Source organism: Porites lutea, chromosome 2 (assembly GCF_958299795.1).
Source record: "Porites lutea chromosome 2, jaPorLute2.1, whole genome shotgun sequence".
NCBI classification, from domain to species: domain Eukaryota; kingdom Metazoa; phylum Cnidaria; class Anthozoa; order Scleractinia; family Poritidae; genus Porites; species Porites lutea.
In genome coordinates, this window is record NC_133202.1 from 4,168,123 (window position 1) to 4,190,676 (window position 22,554).

General features: G+C 36.5%; 2 protein-coding genes across 3 annotated transcripts; one reads left to right on the top strand and one right to left on the bottom strand.

The window, feature by feature from the left end:
• Positions 1 to 4: 4 nt before the first annotated feature.
• On the top strand, positions 5 to 14,993 carry LOC140927464 (uncharacterized). Its single transcript, XM_073377123.1, has 13 exons — positions 5 to 128; positions 409 to 454; positions 2,411 to 2,594; positions 3,702 to 3,757; positions 5,544 to 5,660; positions 7,069 to 7,139; positions 10,413 to 10,462; positions 10,822 to 10,885; positions 11,334 to 11,426; positions 11,551 to 11,604; positions 12,189 to 12,250; positions 12,610 to 12,704; positions 13,607 to 14,993. Exons 1-13 carry the CDS (start codon positions 36 to 38, stop codon positions 13,699 to 13,701), a joined length of 1,080 nt encoding a protein of 359 aa, XP_073233224.1. The 5' UTR covers positions 5 to 35; the 3' UTR covers positions 13,702 to 14,993.
• Positions 14,994 to 15,359: 366 nt separating this feature from the next.
• On the bottom strand, positions 15,360 to 22,342 carry LOC140927465 (sperm microtubule inner protein 8-like). Of its 2 annotated transcripts, none has more exons than XM_073377124.1 (8): positions 21,980 to 22,342; positions 19,692 to 19,753; positions 19,489 to 19,547; positions 18,133 to 18,209; positions 17,657 to 17,775; positions 16,499 to 16,563; positions 16,141 to 16,173; positions 15,360 to 15,769 (listed from the first exon to the last, which is right to left on the bottom strand). In XM_073377124.1, the coding sequence occupies exons 1-8, from the start codon at positions 22,227 to 22,229 to the stop codon at positions 15,745 to 15,747; spliced, it is 690 nt and encodes a 229-aa protein (XP_073233225.1). In that variant the 5' UTR covers positions 22,230 to 22,342; the 3' UTR covers positions 15,360 to 15,744. The 2 variants fall into 2 exon arrangements, with proteins under 2 accessions (XP_073233225.1, XP_073233226.1); XM_073377125.1 differs by lacking the exon at positions 21,980 to 22,342 and adding an exon at positions 19,840 to 20,211.
• Between the last annotated feature and the right edge of the window lie 212 nt (positions 22,343 to 22,554).

Below are 22,554 nucleotides of genomic sequence, written 5' to 3' on the forward strand. Positions count from 1 at the left end.
ACTTATTGGTGAATTTTTCGTGCTTTAAGTGAAAAATGCAAGGCGTTCTGATCTTTCTGCTCCTCGTAGCTGGGCTTAACTTATGTCAAGCAAATGTAGTCGATCTAACGAATGATAATTTTGACTCGGTAAGTATCGATTCACGATAAAAGTTCTGCACTCGTGTGCCGCGCGGTTCTCATTATCCATTCAAGCGCTGTCAAACGGTGATTGGACAAAGTATTACACGCTCTTTTTCTTCTTTTTTTCAGCATAAGCGATTAAGTTTAGATAAAATTTTTTCTCTCTAATTTTCCTGCTACAAGTAATTTCGTTCCTATGCAAGCTTCACGATCACTAAAAATGCCATTTTATTTTAGAGTGTCCAAAGTTTTAATCTTGTCAATCACCTCTTGTTTCTCTCTCCAGGTAGTAAATGGTGATAAATTTGCTTTTGTTGAATTCTATGCACCTTGTAAGTACCAGGATGATATTTAAAAAATTTGTAAAAATGACCTTCAGGTTCATACTTAGAAATCACTACACCAAAAATTGATAAGCTTATCTTTTTGTCCCTTTAAAAAAACATACGTTGTGGTTCAAATTGTATCTTTGGTTTGAATTTTTCAAACCAGTTAAAATTTTTCAAACTGGTTTGAATTTTTAAACCAGTTCTTTTATCAAATGTCTGAAAAAGGGCCTTTTCTTTTTTAGGGTGTGGTTGAAAAATAGGGGCTAGGTTTTTGGGGGGTTCTTAAAAAGAATATTAGTACTTATCAGAAAATTTCATTTTAACAGTTCTTTTGCATCTCTCCAACCACCCCTTCCTCCTTGTTCTGTCATTTCCCTCCTATACCTAGGTCTTCCTAACCCCTCTTCACTATTTCTTACCTAACCCTCCTCCCGCCATATTATAATAATAAGAAGAAGAAGAACATTTTTATAGCGCCTATCCAGTAATGATTTAGGCACTTAAGAAAGTGAAAAAACTAGAATTAAAATAAATATTGATTAAAATAAAACACATATAAAATCAAATAAATCTTCCTAATGACTAAAATAGTAGTTCTTAAAAAGGTAGGTTTTAACTTTTGCTTAAATAGACTTCTCGCATGAGCGTATATTTGATGTCAGGTAGTTTGTTCCAAAGCTTGGGAGCTGAAACAGCAAATGCTCTAGATCCATAGGTCTTAAGGTTAAAGCTAACAGGATTCAGACTGAGTGTAGACGGTAAGTAGCAGGTTATTAGGTCTTGAATGTAGGTTGGAGATTGCTGATGCAGAGCCTTGAAGGTAAGTAGTAGAATCTTGAATTGAATTCCTTCAGAAACAGGTAGTCAGTGAAGATCGAAGAGGATGGGAGTGATCACACTTCCTAGAGCGTGTAAGCAGTGTGGCAGCTGCATTCTGCACCGATTGAAGCTTTTTGATGACATTTTTAGAGGCATGATATGACGATGATGATGATTATATAGTAGAGAATTGCAGTGATCGAGTTTGCAAGTTACAAAGGCGTGAATAAGAATCTCAGTAGTTTGCATTGATAATTATTCCCTTATGCAGGAAATGGTGTGAAGATGATAAAAGGCAGATTTACAAACATTGTTGACATGGGGAAGAATAGACATGCACTGTTCCTAACCTTACATGAAAACTAACCATTTGAAATAAATGATCAACCCTAATCACTAAAATAAGCGCTCAGCCTTAATCACTGAAACTGTGCTGTTGCCATAACCTTACATGAGAGCTAACCATTTGAAATAAACGCTTAACCCTAATCGCTAAAATGAATGTTTACTAAAATGTGAGACCTTGATGTCACAAGTTTATTTTACACAGTATTTTACAGGGAGAGGTACAAATAAATGAGAACAAGTTATGTGTTTAAAAATTTCTAACCAGGTTGAAAATTTCAAACCAGTTTGAAAAATTTAAACTGGTTTAAAAAAGTTCAAACCAAAGATTAAACTTGAACCACAACACATATTTCCTCAAGACTTTGCAGTGGTCCAATAACCAGTGTTCTTTATTCTCGCCATGATCCTCACAATTTTCCGTCTCACAATCTCAAAGTCTTTTTTTAACAGATGACCTATTCCTGAGCATGCATATGAAATTGAAGGACACTGGTGCCTAACATACCTTTTGGAAGATAGTTGGTTCAAAGAAAATTTACACAGTCACAATATCGATCCCCCTTTCTCTCCTTCCGTACCCCCAAACCCATTGTTTGAAAGGCTTAAAAACAATAAAACATTCCAAGAGGCAAATGCGACAGCTATAATGATATGCATATGTTGCGATGAATCCAATCCCTTTACTTCAGGGTGATGTCCTATTAATTTATTATTATTATTATTATTATTATTATTATTATTGTTATTATTATTATTATTATTATTGTTATTATTATTTTCTTTTTTTTGCAGGGTGTGGTCATTGCAAGGCTCTTGCACCCACTTATGAACAACTGGGAGAAGCATTTGCCAAAGCTGATGATGTAATTATTGCCAAAGTTGATGCTGATGGTGATAAGACACTTGGTTCTAGATTTGGGGTCTCTGGTTTTCCCACGCTTAAGTACTTTCCAAAAGGAAGTACATCTGCAGAAGAGTAAGTTGCTCATTCTGTTAATACTTTTGAATATGGGTTTAAAATTGTACACATTGATTGAAATGTTAAACTAAATGTTAACTACCTTAACCTCACAACACACCACTAGCAAAATTCACACCTTGGAGAGGAGGGAAGGGGGTTGTGACCTCAGTAGTATCCATAAGTTGTGGTTCAATTTTATCCTTGGTGAAAATTTTATTTCCCTTTGTTTTTGGGTATGGTAATGTATGATAATGAATATAAAACAGAGGGAAATAAAATTTAAACCAAGGATAAAACTGAACCACAGCATAAATATGGGTATATTATACAACTATCCTCCGAAGGGGAGGTGAATACTGGTGGATATATACTGAGATGCGAAGCATTGAGGTATGTATCTGGCACTGTTCACCGACCCCAAGGGAGATAGTTGTTTTAGTATTTACCAAATCAGTTGGATAAAAATGAAAAAATGTAACTTTTCTGTAAATAAAAAACGTCACTTAGTAGGAAGTTTGTTTACAATTTATGAACATATTTTCGGGGATTTTGTCAAGTGCATCTTTACAATTTTGTTGCAATTTATTCAGTAAGAAAATAATTTTCTACCTACTAGTAAACCAGGGCTGTGCTCTAGCAGAGCCCGGTGGCCCCTGGCGCCTAACTTTTGCCCTTGGGCGACTAGAAAATCTCAGATTTTTCATACAAATTATATGCTGGGCACCCTAGATTTTACAGTTTCAGAGCACTGGGCTCCCTTCAATTTTCCTTAGAGCACAGCCTTGTAAACACCGACAAGCTGAAGTGCATTGCTTTCTTGGTAATTGTTTGTATTACTGCTTCATTTATCGTTCAAATTTCATCTTCTGAAAATTTCTCAAAACAAGACGCCATCTTGGCTTCAGTCGCAAAACAGTGAATAGTGAAGGATATTCTGAGTTACGGTAGCCAATCAAAACAAGCAAAAATATTTTATTGCTATTCACTGATTTGGTAAATACTAAATATATATATTTTCTCAGAGGAGAAATTAAGATACTTACCATGAGGGCTAGAAAAAAAATAAACTTAGCTAAGTTTTTTTTGTAGTTGATAGTCACTGTCTCTTTGCATTGGTTACAGATATAGTGGTGGACGGGACATCAAAGATCTAGTGTCATTTATTGAAAGCAAATCTGGTAAGAGCTCTGTTATAGATACAGCTTTACATTGTACATTATGAAAGAAATCTCTTTTTTGTGTGCTAAAATTTGTATGCTAATTGTATTTTAATTTACTTTGCATGATTTAGAATAGAATAGAATGCTTTATTGAAATACCTCACTCGTAGTATCGACTGAATTGCTAAGGTTTACCGTATCTAAAAAAGGTTTATGAAACATAATTACAAAATCCTTACAAACTAGCCATATCAAGTCCTGTACAAACATATAAAATCTTAGACTAAATATGAATTTTTAAAAAATACTTGCGCATTTGGCAATAAAGGTATCACAGCACCTGTTGGTCTTGCATGGCTTTATACAGTATGATCTAGAGTTCCTGAGGTCCTTAGAGGGTCCTTCAATGAATGGAACAAGAGGGTGCAAAACATCAAGCGGATTAAAACAATTTTGTTACAGTGTGACGACTTCAACCGGGGCCACCTAAGAACTTTCAGCCAATCAGAAACCGCTCCTTTAACAAAGAATTGAGCAAGAACCCTTGTAGAAATTCAGTACATTTAAAGTATACTTTATATAGGTGATAATAAGACATCATCAGAAACTGTCCTTTATTTCTATTGGTTAGTTTCGATCCTAAATGCTTTCACTATATATAGAATGGTGTGTCGTACACTTACTCATCTGTCTTGTGAGGCTGCATTTTACACTTATATATTGAAGGGCTGGCTATACATATTGCTTGGTAACAGGTGTAAAAATACACACTTTATTATTATTAACAATCCACATTTACATAAAGACCATTTCCACCCGCAAATAGCAGGTGCTAGTCGAGGCGGGCGGAGATAATAGGTACAGCAGTCTTGTATCAGTCTTGTATCTATGGGGAAAATTTGAGGCAGTCTAGCTACAAGCCATTGTTTGAAAATATCGCACTGTTTCCTTTACTGCTGAATTCTCTTATCCCTGCAACTAGAAGTGATCATTCTAGATCTGGGACCAGAAAAGCTTCCTTTAAAAGAAACTCTAACCTTGCGATCATCAAGGAAAAAAAAAACAATGGCTGGAAACTATTTTTATCAAGAAGACACAGAGTAATCTCAATTTCCTTTTTGGCCGAATGAGAATTCAGACCTTATAGGCCTATCACGTAATTGAAAGATAGCTCTTATAATTACTCCTAGACTTCTCGCTTGCTGTAAAAAAGCACTTTTTTCTTGTGCATCCCTGGAGAAATGTTCTAGCAACAAGAGAAACAAAAAAATGAGCGAGGTGCTTGTTCACAGGATGTGAAAGCATGGTCAGTGCAGTGTTTCGTGACATTTCATTGGCGTTCTGTATTTCTTTAAACTTGCCTCCGGTTCTTAGCTGCACAGAAATGATTTGGACTTTTCCTTTCAAGCAGAGAATGCACATTAACAGGTAAAAAATTTAAACTTGATGATGAGAAAAAAAGAAAACAAGATTCTTTAGTCTCTGATTGGCTCACGCTAGAAGTAAGCCATTCTAAACGGCAAAGAATTTAGGATCGCAACTAACCAATCGAAAAATAGGACAGTTCTCTATGAGATCTGCATGCCCAATTCTTTGTTAAAGGAGCGGTTTCTGATTGGCTGAAAGTTCTTTGGTGGCCCTGGTTGAAGTCGTCACACTGTAAACATTTTTTTACACAGCTTTAATTTGTCCTTCTTTGCTCTAATGTAACAAGGCCTTAATGTGACAGGGAATCTAAGTAGTGCACTTTGTAAGCAAAAATTAACCTCAGAGCCTGTTTCTGTTTATGTCTTCCTTTATTTAGGAGCACGAGCTAATAAGGCGGTATTTAAGACTGCTGTAGAAGACCTGGATTCCACAAACTTTGACTCAGTTGCCTTGGATAAGACTAAAGATGTCTTGGTTGAGTTCTATGCCCCATGTAAGTACATTCTATTCACCACTACAGTTAACTCTTTCACTTCAATATTAGTGGAAAAAAAATCATTAAACCCATCTTTCACTTCTGAACTGCCCATAACTGGCCGTAACTGCCCGTACAGGTCCACTTCCCTTCTAATGCCTATGACGTCATCAGTCTTGTGCAGGGTGAAAAGATCTTTCAAACCATACCAGAATGAGTACGATTAAGGCAAGGAGGCAAAAAATGTAAAAAACCAAGTGATGTTGACCTGAAAATTCCCATGAAAATCTTATTCCACTGCCCACCTAACTTTCCTTCCATCTCATCCTAAGGTCCTTAAAGCTTTCCCAGAAACTTTTCCCACCAAAATGAAGCCTACTTAATGCCCAGCAAAAGAAAAAAAAATGAGGCAAGAAAAGCAAAAGAAAAAAGTAAGACTGCTGTGTCAGTTTTAAGCCGAAAAACTACCTTGAAATTTTTCTCTCGGCACATGCCCAAACTACACAAGCTAATACTTTAACTGGATCACAAGTCGCGAAGTGTACAACCTGTAAATGGGTCTTTGGTAAGTTTTAGCTCTTTCTAGCCAGACCTCATCTCACATCACCTATCCTCTTTGTGCCTGGTGGCAGGTGATTCCATTTGAATACTAGCACCACAGGATTGACCAATAATTTATTATTAATAATCTTGCCATAACATGGTCAAGATGTGAAAGAGTTAAGGAGGTTTGGATATCAGATATTAATCACCATAAAATGTTCAGCACTGTAGCTGAGAATTTCTCCAAAGAATTAGTTTTAGTTGACATGCTATATCAACCAGTCGACACAGTGTTAAATCAGAAAATTATGCATCTCAAAATCAGGGGGAAAATTGTGGTTGTGCTTCATTTTCAAACCCAGTTCTACTGTTTGGATATTGGATGGAACAGTAAAGCTGCATTTAAATGTACATTGTGTTAGTGCATGTGCTTTTTGTACAAAGTGGTGGAGAAAGCTGAGTTGTAGAGATGCTTGACCTAACATTGTGTGGTCAGATACAGAAATTTGTTCTAAGGCCCTGTCCAGATGTATCCATTTTTGTTTGAAAATGGATACTTTTTTCTCCAGTTTGGCCTACCGGTGAAAACAGTCTCAGAAAACGCCGGCATTTCATTTATGTGTAGACAGACGAAAAACAGAGGTTTTCAAATATGATGATGTCATACATCAAAAATGCATCATTAAAAGACATCATTAAAAATACATCATAGCATGATGCATGCTCAATAAGGGATGCTATTGTAATTCCATTATTTCAGCATTTTAGTATTGATGGGGAAAAAACTATTAGAGTACGCTACATGTGGATGCATATTTTTTGAAAATGGAGAAAAAATCCGGATACATGCTGGACAGGGCCAACATGTCGGTTCTGCTTTTAGGGTGTGGTCACTGCAAGAGGCTTGCCCCTGTGTATGATGAGGTTGGGAAAGCATTTAAGAATGAACCAAATGTAAGTTTAACATAATTCCTGAGTACATAACCAAAAGCCAAGGGCCTGGAGAATGTCCTAATACAAATAATTAAAAAATTGGATTAGGCTGAGTATCATCTGGAGATCAAGGAGGGTGTTAATCGGCCTTGGCAGATAACCCCCTTCAGAGATCTCCATCATTCTTCAAACGATAAGAAAGCCGAATTCAATAATTGTTTTATTCCTCATTCAAGAATAATAATTCCTAGCCTGAATTTCAGACGATTACTTTTGGTCAGTTTTACTCCCTAGGTAACGTTTGAATCGACTGGCTGTTAATGCCGTCCAGTGATGTCACTACTCCTTTGCTTCAATTCATGCAAAAATAAAACACAACTGGCAAACAAAGAAATATCATCTGGAAATGTCTACATGATACAGAATTGTGTTACTGCTTTTGATTGTAATTATTCATGTTTAATGTTCAAACTGTTAACTGCATGCAGTACTCTGAACGATTCTGTTGTAATTCAATAATCAGAGTCGATCACAGTCATGCAATGAAATAAGAACACACACGGAACACTTCAAAAACACAACAATTTGCTGTAATTGAAAAAAGCTATTTGGTCCTTACTGAAGGAGAAAGAAAACAAGAAAAAAAAGCTTACGGAATCTTTAAACTTGAAGTGGAAATGAAAAGAAGGTCAAATTATTACTTAAATCTCAGAAAACCTCACTTAAACAAAATCAATGCGAAAACCACAAAGCCACTCTAAATGAAAAACTTACCGACTCTTCACCATGATTCTTCATTTGTAGTTCAATTTAGCAATTCATAGTTTTGAAGACAAGGATAATAATATTTAGTATATACTAAAACAGTGGATAGTGTTTTTTGCGCGCTCTGATTGGCTACTCAATCAGTGAATATCCTGCACTATTCACTGATTCACCTCCAGTTCCTCCGAGCGAGCGACGCCAAACTCGCGTAGGTTGCGAGCAAAATGCTTTCCCGGTTTGCTGCCGTAACAAACTAAGAAATTTCACAACTAATCAAGCAAGCTATTTCCGAAATACATGAAGAAGGTGACGAAGTTCGATTTGGAAGTTTTAACAGGTAAAGCTTTGTCTTTTTTATTTCTATAGTTATCGATAAAACCGGTGAAAAAGTTGTTTGTTTACAAATGCAAATTAAGCTTAAGTCTTGCGTTACTTTATTTAGTTGATTTGTTCATAAATAAGCTTAAAACTAAATTTAATAATCTTTTTTACAGAATTATTTTAAATACAAACAGAATTCACAACTCCTTTTGAAGAAACTTCCCCGCAAGAGCTAAACAAACGCCTCTAAAAGTTTTATTTATCGCTAAGAAAAAGCGACGACCGCGGCCGTTCGGTCATCGCGCGCCAAAATTGTAATCGTTGGCAACAGTAAATGAGTTAAAAATCATCATTTTGTGCTCAATTATCTCACTGTTTTAGTATATACTAAAACAATTATTCACCTCAGTGTCGGTGGCTAGTATTGGATATTTACCTCGCCGCTTCGCGGCCTCGGTAAATATCCAATACTAGCCACCTCGACTTCGGTGAATAATTGTTATTTATTTTGCTGTTTATGATAAAGATTGTCAAAAACTTATAACTCCACGCAGGCATGCCAGGCATACAATCCACTGAATATCAAACAACAATTCCCACTAAAATTTCTCATAATTATACATAATTATGCGAATGTTTGGACAATCAAAATCACTACCTGGTTTTCGGTTAGTGATGTCACTGGACGGCATAAACGGCCGGTCGATTCAGACATTGCTGAGGGAGTAAAAATGACTCAAAGTAATTGTCTGAAATTTAGGCTAAATAATTCCTACTTTTAAAAAGAAGCTAAAATGTGCTTACCTCCATTGATGTTAAGTTCATCTTCAATTGTCTGTTTATCAGCAAGTTTAGGAGATTAAGGGTTGTTCAGTACTAAAAATATTCTCCAAATAGCGGATTTCGTCCGTCGAGTTGTCTTCTTACTGTTCTTGCTATGTTTTTAGCCAACAGTTCACCTTTTTCTTCCTCATGAAACAAGTGAAATGTTCCACCATTTTGTTCTCACTATCCAAACAACTCAACCTCGTCCCCAGGTCTTCTCAGTTAAATTAATGTTCAATAATCTCGCAATTTTGCTGCACAAAAGACCTCATTTTTCACATCTTGCAAAATTCTTCCAAATTTGGTCGACAGTACCTGGTTATGATGAATTATGTGTGGGACTTTAGCCATTATCAGAAATGGAGAAATTTTTTGAATAAATAATTATGATGGTTTGTTGTGTCAAGAACCTACTGGAGATGGACGTGTACAAAATAAATTCACTGGGCTTCTGCCATATGCCTGTCATAAATTTTTATGTGCTTATGTAGGGCTGTCACTAAGGGCCCGGAGCCATGGATTGTCCCCTTCTACTACAAGCACGACCCATGCTACTTTCATTAGAAACAAAAGGAAAATAGAACCAATTCAATCAGCCTTGAATCGGAAAAAAAAAAAACAGAAAAAAAGAGAAGAAGAAGCAGCTAGATGTTGTTCAGGAACTGCATTCAGTGCAACTAACCGACCGTGCTACGGTGGCAAATGTTAGTTTCAATTTTGCGAAGAAAGGATTATAACTCCATCGTTATTCATATCTAATTTGAAATTCCCGCTCTGACGATTTTGCTTAACAAAGAACTTAATCGATTTCTGTTGTTTGCGATTCTAACAAAAAAATGCAACAAATGACGGTTTTTTTGCATACGTTTTTTCTTGCAAAATAAGCAGAAACTGGGAAAAAAACTGCAGGGCAATGTTTCCCAAAGAATCAGAGGCCACATGCAAAAATTCAGCTGATTTGGAAGGACAAAAACACCCAAACTGTCACTTAACATTAGGTGAATCCAAGCCCTTCATTAATTATTTATTAATTTTATTCAATTACCCACTTACAGTGTACTGTTAGTAATATTGCATATAACTAGCAACTTGAGATCTTTTTTGTACTGACAGCCATGGTTTATATATAGTTTGTTTAAGTTGATGAGAGACATCATTCACACTACAGAAAAGATTGGTTCTTAACATTTTGTAGCAATCAAGAAGTTAAAGGAATTTGTAAATTCTACAGTTACACCAGTGTCATTATTATGCATTATGGTTCCAGTCTGGTGTATGTACTCCCTTCATTGTAAGCTTGACTTGCCTGTGGTCATAGATTTTATGTACTTGACAATGATTTTACTGTTAGTAAAACTTTTTTTCCATTTTGTTTATTTTCAGTGTGTTGTGGCCAAAGTAGATGCAGATGCAGAAAAGGATTTAGGATCAAAGTAGGACATTTATCCCAAAACTACATCACAATATTAATCAGAATCAACAACTGACCAGAGAGCTATTTAACGAAACACAGGGCTTCAAATAACACCCATCACCTTTTGCATTTTTTCCCCTTGGTTGAGTGTCCATATGCTTCTCATTTTGATCATAAGTCTCAACCAAAAAATTATTTTAAGTACATTTTAAATGAAGAAATTAAAGGTAAATTAATAAATAATAAATAAACAAATCTTAGCCTTAGTTTAAAATAGTGTCATACAAAATTTCCAACTATAATATTTTATTATTGTATTTTGATTTCTGTCTCTGCTTCATATATGATGATTTGAGTTTATTTCATCATCTTTTTCAGGTATGGTATCAGTGGTTTCCCTACTATCAAATTTTTTCCCAAAGATAACAAAGATGGGGAGGAGGTATCATTAATATTAATTTATTATTATTATTATTATTATCATCATCATCATTATTATTATTATTATTGTTATTATTATTGTTATATAATTCAATGGTCATGCATAAATCAAGATTATTGTTTATATTCCCCTTAAAAGTTAATTAGATTGGGTGAAAGAGGCATATTACAAGGAAAACAGCTAGTATTTCATGCAAATGTTAATATCTCAATCTTATCGCCTTTAAAAAGGCAATAAAAACTAACTTTTAAAAAAAAACTTTCAGGTGGTCACTGGGTATGGGTCGATCACCAAATTGGTGACCTTCACTGCTATTTTGGTCACAATTTTTTATTTTTACTCACCCTGATGATCAAAACAGTCACAGCTTGAAATATGTAGACACTTCTAAAAAATATTACCATAGACAATTTTTCTGATCCTAATGTTCATCTTTTAATAACTGCAGTACAGTGGAGGTCGTGAGAAACAAGACTTCATAGACTTTCTGAATGAGAAGTGCAAGACGAACCGAGTTTCTGGTGGGGGATTGAGTGATGAGGTAAAAATTAACAATAAGTGTCCTTTTAAATCTTTGATGTGGGAAATATGAAATCAGAGTAAAATAGTAAGAGTGTATGTGGAAACAGCATACCAAATGCTTTTTTTTTTTACTTCTTTATCAGGCTGGAAGGATTGAGAAATTTGATGAATATGCCAAGGATTTCATGGCTAATCAGGTAAGATTTTAAAAAAATAATAATCACATTTCTTTAATAATATTAGGGAGCTTAAGCAACGATAACGACAATGGCGGTGATTATATCCATTAAAAAGTGAACTTATGCGGTTTCAATTCATCGCTCTTATTCCATGTTGTTTAATTTGTCAAAATGTTGGTGAATTTTTCTGGAATAGAATTCTAAAGGACTGTATGTAAGTTTAAAAAAATAGAAAATCATTGGTTCACTTCCTCCATAAAACATGGAATTTGGCAGTTTCACATCCTTTTCTTGCATTGACGCTTGTCTGTGAGCAATGTTGTTATTTTGCTAATCTAAACCTATGGGTTTTTGTTATTCTTATCACCGTCGTCGTTGTCTCACTTAAGATCCCTTAGCTAAATCTCTCAACCTTAACATCTTTAAGTGTGACGCAAAAATGTACTTTTATCAACTGAGTTGGTAAGGTACTGTAGATTGGCCACTGTATCGAGAAGTTGACGTTTCAAGTGCAGGTCCAATGCAACACTACAGCTTCTTTAGAAACTAACCCCCTCATTCATCTCATTGTGATTGTCTTGTGTTTGTTTGTTTGTTGTTAGGATAAACGTGATGCAATCCTGGAAGAAGCCAAATCCCTCATTGATGCACAAGAAAATACAAAGTGAGTTCTTTGACAGAAATGTAGAACCAATACACCTTATCCCTAAATGAAAGAAATTCTTGTCTTCATAATAATAGGCCAAGGCCAAACATACATCTACCATAAGAAGTTAATTATTCTTTAAATTGCCTCTTTGGTAGTGCTTTCTGTAAACTTGACTTTTGTGTTGTCTCTGGTTTCTAAAATACTGTTGTAATTGATAATGAGAAATCTCAACAGTGTAATTATTTTGGTCCAGACTTTGTTGTTACAATGACACAACAGTGGAATTCAAAGGAAGCTGGAGCTAGAGCTTGTGCTAGAACCTGTACCTTGATCAGTTTCATGGTTAATAGAGGTTCTTTTGTGTTCTGATTCAGAATGGCAACATACTACACTAAGGTCATGGAGCGTGTGCAGAGTAAGGGAGATGCTTTTGTCATTACTGAGATTGAGCGCTTGGAACGTCTTATTGGTAAGATTTTGTTTTTACTGTGATTGCGATAAAAAGTTCTGTGTTCCATGTTTAGAAAATAGAGTGGGGAAAAACAGAAAAAAAGGCTGATTCATGTTTCTGGATTCACGTTGGGAAATAAAATGATTAATCATGTAAAAAGGGCTAAAATAATCCTGTTTTCAAAGTCATAAAAGAGTTCTCTCATTCTTAAGGTTAAGGTGTTTAAGTTAAGGAACATGCCAGATATTTTTACGCACACCTTATTTTCGTCAATATTTATAATTTCATACCCTTGTCAGATATGTAAAATTGTTTCCTGTACGTAAGTCCACAAGGGTAACCAATGCAAAATCTCGCACTTTCTAGCTAGTGTGGGAGCCTGCAACCAGATACATTAGGGCCATTTTTATACGAGGAAAAATAAGACACGTCTTAAATAAGACGCGAACTTTCCGTATAAACGGCACATTTCGTCTAAAATAAGACGCGGCTTAGCTAAGACGCGTCTTATTAGATAAGACATGCTCGTATAAATGGTACAGTTCGCGTCTTATTTAAGACTCGTCTTATGTAAGATGCGTCTTATTTTTCCTCGTATAAATGGGCCTATTGTTTTGTATATCCATGTTGTGGTCAGTTGACAACTGTCAAAATAGGGTATCTGCTGACCAGTATCACATAACCATATTGCGGGCTCAGGAGTCAACCATTTGAGGTTACATGTTTTTTTTGGAGTTATCCACGAACAAGTTACTAGTTTTTAACTGATCACGGGCTCAACTCCAAGTGGATTTCTTTGCAATGTTTACAAGTTTATCATTTGAAGTAAATTACAAATTTATTAACGGGAGCTTCACTTTCAGCCTTGAGTAAATATATATATTGAAAATAATTATATCAATCTCGTCTCCTCAATACAGGTGGTGATATCAGTACTGCTAAGAAGGATGAGTTCAGCATGCGCCGTAACATTTTAGAACAGTTCAAGGCTGAAGCTGCCAAAGAAGAGCTGTAAACCCAGTGGTGATGTTTAAAACAATAATTTGGTGTGTGACAGACATGTTTTAAAGTGTTTACAGTAGTTACTAATCCCACACAGCTATTTGCACTTCATTCAACCAAAAACAACAACAAAACAGCAAAACATTTATTACCGTTTTCATTTTACTTAATTGCAATTTCTTGGCATGCAGATCCTAGAGAATGCTGTTTTGTGGGTGACGATCTTGAAAGTAAACTGTTTTATTATTTTGCATTTCTGACACTGTGCTCTGTTACTGGCACACTAATTGAAAGTCCATTATGTGAAGCTTCAAGAATATAGTGATATTGTCCTGGCATAAACTAAGGTTGTTTGGAAAAGTAAGAACTTCTTCAGTTTGTTTTCTCTTAATTATTATACTTCTGGTGCTTTGAATCTAGGCCCAATAAATATTGTAAAGCATTAACCCATTAAATCCCAATATTTCTAGAGTGATCTCCTTGTACATTTCCTTAAAGAATTTGTTAAGAGAATTTGATAAAAGATCAAAGCATTCCCCTTTGGTGATCATTTTCTTAACTCCCCTAACCTTTCCTCTTGAAGATGTGTAGATATTCTCAGGAGAAAATTGATGTTGGTCTTAAAGTAACTTAACTTCAGCGGAGTGAAAATGAAGTGCAATGGTTGTGTGTTATTGGTAGCCACTGTGACCCCTCCTCGCATTGAATAAAGCGTGAATGACTCCACTTGTGCTAGAATATTTTGCTTGTGTAACTGAAAACATATTTCAGATTGGCTTGACTCTATTTTTTTGTTTTGTTTTTATTTGTCCTTGAATGGCATTATAGAGTGTTTTCACATGATGTCACGGCGGCCATATTGGTGTCCTAAACCAATGAAACCAATCCTCTGGGAGTTGAACTTTTTTCTTATGCAAACGCTTTTTTTTGTTCCAATAAATTTGCATAGATGCTGGCCACGTGCGTGAAAACACTCTATACTTTGATAATTTACTGGGGATTAACACTGCATGAAAATCAGGAATTGATTAACTTAAAGAAAAAGAAGAAAATTTAAGTTTCCTCCTGTAAGTTGTGTTTTTCTTACCACTGATTTTTTTCAGCTCAGAAAGTGGAGGTTTTTACGCAGTGAAATCTTTTCCACCGACATCATATTCAGATGTGTATTTTCATAACTTTTGTCACAACTGTGTAACTTTTTATCCAGCTGGTTAATGCTCTTTCCTATACAAGTCATGTAATAGCAAATTAATGTTGTACACAGCACCTTGCCACTTTTATAGAAAATAAATAACAATGTGAATTTTTTTTTTTGTATGTATAGTCACTACTACCTCTGCCAGTACCTTAGACCATGAGCGGTCATCCTTCTTTTCTCAGAGCCACACTTGGCAAGCATAAAGTAAGATTTTGCAAATTAAAAAGGAGGTGACATTAGGGTGGAATGAGGAGAATTTTTTTTCCACTCAGGCTTCCACATACAAATCCTGGCAAACCGGATCTTTTTCAGGCTCTTTTTTTGGCAACTGCATATTAGTTGCATCTTAAAGTGAGATGAGCCTCTTTGCATTTATTTCTTCATTCCATGGTTCCTTATTATATGAAATTCAGATATTCATCACTTCATCTTTGTCAGATGAATATTAGGGCAATATTATCTTTACTCTCAGCTCTATACAAAGACAACACTGTTTTAATACTAATTCTTTGTTATTTACAAACACTCCCATTTTAAAAGGTGATATCTCAATAACCATGGGTACACATTTGTCTCCATTTACAATCTGCATATTCCTCTCGACTTGCAAATATTTTAGTTGTATCCCAAACATTTTAAGTCCATTATGGCTGAAAACATATTTCTTTTTTTTTTTTCATTTGGCTAAAACTTCACTCAGGTGCTTGCATAGTTTTTTTTTGTTAAATAACAGAAAATTCAGTGGAAATTGTTAACATAAAGAAGTCGGACAAAGCTGATCTTTTTGCGATGTAACAGACTGTATACTGCATTCAAGCTTTCAAGGCTGCAGTTGAGTTCCATGAGTAGTATTCATTTTTATCGCCAATGCATCGCTGCAACACTGAAAAAAAAAAGTGTGCTGTGTCAGTTAAATGTGTAAAGTACATGTGCTAAAGTTACAAGCTAAAAAAATAATTAATGCAGTGCTGTAACAGAGTTTTTTTATTTCTCAGGGGGGCGAATGAAATTTTTATCTGCATAGAGAAGGGTGAAGTTAGAATTCTCTCAAATGGGGGTAAAACATTTTCATCAAACTGTATTTTAATATCAAAAGGAATATGCAGTTTAAGTAATAGTGACCATAAATTCCGAAGAAAATAATGATTGCATAACATCAGCTTGAAGATATGAGGAAACGTGTAAAGGGCCATATACTTATTATCATCTGGCTATATTATTATTGGGAGCTAAGAAAGTAATGAACAAACTTACGTAGCCCTTGGGTGTGCATGACGGTAACGACTACTGCAAAATGAATACAACAAAACTGCATTAACAATACCCAAAACTCCTACCTTCCATGTATTTTTTGTTTTTCCTTTTTTCGTTTTTTTTTTAACTCCTAGGAAGCTTATATTTCAATGTCAGGTCTTGAGAAGGGGATTGGGGGGGGGGGGGGGCTTAAAATAGAGGGGATGATGGATGGGAGGGAAAGTAAAACAAAAATATATTAAAATTCATTTTGGGTATTTATGGACAATGTATTTGACGTGTATAAATTGCACAATAACAGTTAGCTTGTACTAACAATCAGGTTTTAAAGCTATTATTACAATTTCATAAAACTTACTAGATTGTTGCAGGAATAGGACGCTGACCCCTTATGTCTATATACGGCTCCTGTCTGAGAGAGTACTGTAAAAAAAAGATGACATGAGCCATATTTAACCTATTTGCATGATATTGCAAATAGTTCACATTTCTGCAGTTTGAGTTTAACTTGTAAGAATCATTCCAAAGTGAAAGACTACAGAACGTTTGGCTCAAATTTCGTCCTGATGAAAAAGAAAATTTATTTTGGCATATGCCATGCCAACCTCATGTCAGGGCTTTTCCCTTAGAAGTGGGAGAGGTAGGAAAAGGCTTGGAGACAAGGCTGATCCCAGCCTGCAAGCAAGCTCTCTAGGGCACTCTGGCTCTCTCCTTCCTTGTTTGCCTCACCGCCAGAGTGCCCCAGAGAGCTCGCTCGCATGCTAGGCTGATGCAGAGGCTCTCTTAGGGGGAGGGGGGTAGGTACATATGTCCCTAATCTGAATTTCAAATATGATCTTTCAGCGTTTTGAGGAGTAGGCCACTTGTGTCCCTATTGGCATTTAACCCATCTTCATGTCAATTAGCCTCCCCCGCAGACCTTGTTAACCCTTTAAACCCTAACATCAAAATTCAAATTCTCATTTGTTATCCCTATACGTTTTCAATAGAAGTAGTGGGGAGAATTTGTTGAAGTATCCGTTAGATTTATCTTGTGTGATCATGTCCTTAATTCTCATGACCACTTTGTTTTATAAAGCAGTGATAAATTACAAGGAGAAATTTGATGCTGATCACTCTTAGTGCTTAAAGGGTTAAGGGAGTTCGTATTTCTTCCCTCCTCTTCTGTGGGCTACACGTTGATTGTCACCATGTTATCTTGTCTTTTGTCACTGTTTCAACATTGATGACTTGTTGGAATTTTACCCTAACAGGGCCACGATGCAGATTTGATAAGATTTGTGTGCAATAAAACACTGATAGAAATAAAAAAAATCCATGGGAAAATAATGCAGTTAGCTGCTCTCAGTAATGGGAAGAATGACTATTTTGTAATGTTGCAAAGCTGCAGATGTATTAAACACTATTTTTTTTGTTTTGTTTTGTTTTTTTCTTTAATGTGGAATAGTTTGTTTGACACATTTTAACTTCTAAACCAAAATTCCTCAACTTGAACATTCATAGAACTGTTCCTTACCCTCCATGAGCCCGTCTCCCTTGGTGACAGATATCGTGTTGCATAACCATTGAACCTCATTTGATCAGCAGAGTATTTAAGATATGGCTCAGGCATAAATGTATAAGGTTCAGATGGTTCTGGGGAAGAAACAGTTAATAGCGATTACTTACTGGATGTATTCATGGGTGTCACAAATCATTTTGACTCAATTATATGGAAAAATTCTTGGAAATCATGGGAATTGTTGCCATAAAAATTGGCAAAACTTGCCTAGTACATGTATCATTTTATAGATTTATATTGTGGATATGTACAAGTCTACCACCTCAAAGATAAATTTCAAATCCCTTGGTACGGTTGATCATCCCCTAAACAAGCACTATTGGCTTTTCAATATTCGATAAATACATGAATTCTCCAAGCAGTTTGCATAAGGACACATTGCGGACCTGTTAACTGACAAGTGCAACGAAATCATTCAATATCCTGCTTACCGTTTGGAGCGAGGGGAGAAGGTTGTCTTTCTCGTGTTTTTGCTGTCATCGATCGCTCCAAAAATTCCGCCATTCCCCTGTGAAAAAACCTCACATACTTAAATTACTGGTAACAAAAGCAAATCCTTTTTGTGCAACTGAGGAAACCTTTAAGCCACCAATCCCACCGATGTTTTAGAAAATAAAAAAAATGGTTTCACATGTCGGGGAAGACTACTTTTCTGATATCTTTGGCGAATTCTCTGTACCTTTTTTTTTTTAAACACAGTGCTCTTGAGTTTTTCAAGGGCCCATAGACTGCTAGTCTGCTACACAGCCGTTTTTAGAGTCGAGCGTTGCGTGACGACACTAAAAACGGCTGTGTACAAATGGTGTAGCAGACTAATAGACTGCGAGCAGTCTCTCTTTTTCAGATCTAGTAGGGGAAGTGTAGGCGCGCGCTCATCGTGTCTCGCGCGCGTGGTTCGACGAACCAAGAAAAAAAGAGAGACTGCTGGTAGAATTCATCACCTACGACTTCCAGTATTTTTCGGTTTGGCTTTGAAGAGCGTGGGGAAGAAAAATATGCGGATGGGCTCTTTACAGAAGAGGAAAAACTCTAATCTCTAATAATTTAATGGGAACAGGAAGTAATTATTAAAACTATGTGTAAAGTGGCTGTTTATAACGCAACTAACTTGATATCCCACGTTAGTTTTTTCCACTGAGAGAAAAATATAGGGTTTACTAGAGCGAGGTAATACTGAAGCGTGAGCGCTGAAATGAACGCTTGCGGAATAGATGATTATTTGTTTTGCAGCGTTTTCGTTGTACCTCGAAGTAGATCAGCTACTAATTAGTAATGAAGGTTAAAACCGGCATTGTTCAATTGTCATAGTTCATTTTGAAAGCCGACCCATTTCATTTGCCTTTTAAATCTCTCTCGCTGTCTCGCTTTAATCTGTTAAGCCTGTGGTTTTGTTCCAGAGATCTAAAGCTCTGCACAAACTCTTCTTACCAACAGAAACGTTTGCTAGAGTAAACAAATAAAAAATGCACCGAGGATAAAAGAAAATACAGCGCAGTGAAAACACACAACTACGGTAACTTGCTCAAAAACAGTTTCCTTGTGTTCTTGACATAAAAGAAAAAATAGAAAGAACGCCGCTCACGTGAGCTGAATAGCCGACCGTAAAAGAGACAAAGGTTTTGCAGGGATATTATAATTAATTATTTTACTTTGAATGTTTACTACACTGCACAGAAAAAGTTATGTAGACGGTATTTTGGGGGAATTTTCTGTTGACGTGTTCCCGGTGGTTTCCGACATGCAAAACAACCGGTTGGTACGCTCTTGGCTCGTGATATTAAACCTACCCTGATTCAATTGGCTGGTAGGATGTAGACTGAAGCTGGCGTCCCGTCTCGGTTATTCTCTGAAAAATAAACAAACAGTCAACATGAAATTTTAAGAAAAATAATTTAAGGCTTTAAGATTCCACCAAAAATCCGCCGAGTTGTAATCCGGTACTTAATGCCACACTAGGTAATAAGTGCACGGTAACTAGATATCACCTTACCGTGCCTGACAACGGCTTCTCAGCTGGTCTGAACAGTGTGATAGTGCTGCTTTTGAAATCATCTGCAATACAAAATGAAAGTTGGATTCAAAGGGGTTGTCTTATCCTTAGCCAAATATCTTTACTTTTCCGAATGCATTAACCGTACTCCTGGTCAAGGGTGTTGTAGTCCGTGAATGTTCTTCTGGTAATTTATGCACAGCCGTATCCATGTCCATACGCCGGAATGTTGGTAGCATGGGATGATAAAGGCCTTCTTTTACTGACGCTAACATGTGCTTTCTATGCGCCAAAGACGGATGCCATCGTTGAGTTGTGATCGACATCGCAGGTCCTCCGAAACGCGAAGCGCGAGCAAGATGCAAAGGAACGCAACCGAGTTACTCGCGATTGACAATCCTGGAGTTATATTTCCAAAGTCTCTCAGCCAACCTTGTCACCGCTTTGTTGCATTTATAACTTTTTTTTTTAAAGACGTAAGGCTCTCGACCAATCAATGGGGCGCACTACTATTGTGAGGTAATCTTACTCTGTGACGTATAATCCGACTGAAATTAAGTCTAAATCAGACTTCTCAATTCGTCGGCAGGTTTTTTTTTTCTTTTTCTGAAGCTCATTCACTTCAAAGCTTTTTAAATACCAAGCATTACGCAAGTGAAGTGATCACGTAGTGCCTGCGGTTTTGTTAGCCTGAAACTTCTAATACTAGGTCAAACATAATTACCAGCCTCTAGGGAATCACTACCTGAAGTATCTATACACAAAGTAAGTCAATACAACCGTTATGTAAACACCATCTGCTGGATGCTAATGACTGTAAATTTGTATTGACTAGCCTGCTTAGCAAGCGAAAGTACTTTCTCGACGATTTCGAGTGCAAACGCTTGCTACGCAGGCCATGTGTTGACCAGCTTGCCAACCCAGACGTATTTCCGTCAGTCGGTACTATTATTTGAAATATTTTGCGTCGCTCAAGTTTTGCAATTGTGGAAACTGTCTTTATAGCTTCAGCAATTAAAATTTTTGCGGTTTGCCGAACGACCTGAAAGGTGGCTTTGACAAGATATCAGACGATAAAACGAAGGATAACCTATTAACTTCATTTGAAACATTTTATTTAACTATCAAAAGCTCATTTTCAGTTGTCTTAAGTGTCACTTGGATATGCTTTGTTTACTGAAATTAAGGTGAAACTCGTATATTGCTTTGCAAGCGAAGAGATTCGGTAAAAAAGTTTATTGGCGTACTTTACTTTGTGTCCAAAAATGGAAAATATTTGTGAGCACCAAGTTGACTTTCTCTTCTTTTACAACTAACTTGGCCTTGGCCTTGAAAGTTTTGTTTTACTGAAAGAAAAACTCGAGTCATGAAGGGTCACGAGTTCTTCGCCTTCGGTAACAAAGACATGTTACACGAAAGTCTCCAACAATGGATCACGAAATAAATTTATACAAGAAAAATGAGAATCTTTAACTTCATTTATGAATTTACTTACTTGAAGAGGGAGCTAATAAAATCAATTTTTTCGCCTTCGGCGCTTCACCTGTTGACGCTGTTTGCCAAAGAAACTTCTTCAACTTCAGTGCGTGCGCGCGCGCGCTATGATCGTAGATCATGTTTAACGCGCGCGCGGTTGCTATGGAATGCTGTGTTTTCATGTGGTTCATTGAATTCCTTTTGTCTGTGCTCCCAGTATTGAGTTTCAAAAAATATGAATCTAGCTCTAAATTATCTCGAAAATTGCGTGAGTTTAATAGGTTTTTTGAATTTCACTGGAAAATAAGAAAGTTTCAAAGATTAGTTATTGACGATTTGACTTTGTGGTGTTCTAGAGCAACTATTTTCTTTTTCAAACAAATCGTATTTTATGTATTTAAGCTCAGAAATATGAGTAACAGATTAGTTCGATTTAGGTAACAGTGATAAAGGTTTCAGGTAAATAAATTTACCCATGGCCAAACATATGTCATTTATCAGTTTTGCAAATTGTTTAAAGACAAAAGTGGTCCTGTGATTGTTTAAGGATCATAACAAGATCCGCAGGCTAGCTAACTCGGAGTGAAAATTTGGTCGAGATTAAACCTGTGTATTGAAAAGAGAGAATTTCCATGTCTTAGAGAGCCCATTGAGCCCACTAAATTCCATATATAAAACCACGTCTATTATAATTAAAAGCTTATCGACAGTTACTGTAAATCAACAGTACATGCTAATGAAGGTTACGGCAAGCCGATTGAATTAAATGCTACCTTCAGAGAATAGTTGAAAAGATTTGAAAGTATATTCACCGGCAGATCTCGACGTGGAATTCCTGCAGTGCTCTATCGGCAATTTACACAGAGTTTTATCACGATCCATTTGTCGATAGGTGGGAGGTTTAGGGTGAATCATGCCCTCCTTAACTGCTGCCAGCATTCTCCGCGGAGGTGAGTAGCCATAGTCTGTTCCGTGAGGTCTCACGGCGTCGTGTTGGCTAAACCTGATCCCTTGACGATCATAATACCGGCTGCTCAACGCAAGCTGCAGATGACGCGACATTTTAACTTCACGATCTGTTGTCCTTCGTAGAGTTATTCAACGATTGAACAAGGTAACTATGCAGTATCCGTTTTACTCAATGGATCATATTCCTCGTGTGTCGACGCGCGTGAATCCAGCCGACCGGGAGCGAAAAGTGGAAGACTGGTACCAGAAGGCCACACCGTTCCTCTCCAATTTTTCTGCGATCAGGCAGTCCTTCTTAAGGGATTTTTGTCTGGGAGCCGAGGGGACTTTCGCGAAAAAACAACGCCTGATTGTAGGTTATCGAACAAAAGAGGCAAGGCTAATTTTTCAGTGGGGAAAATATTTAAGACCAGGAGCC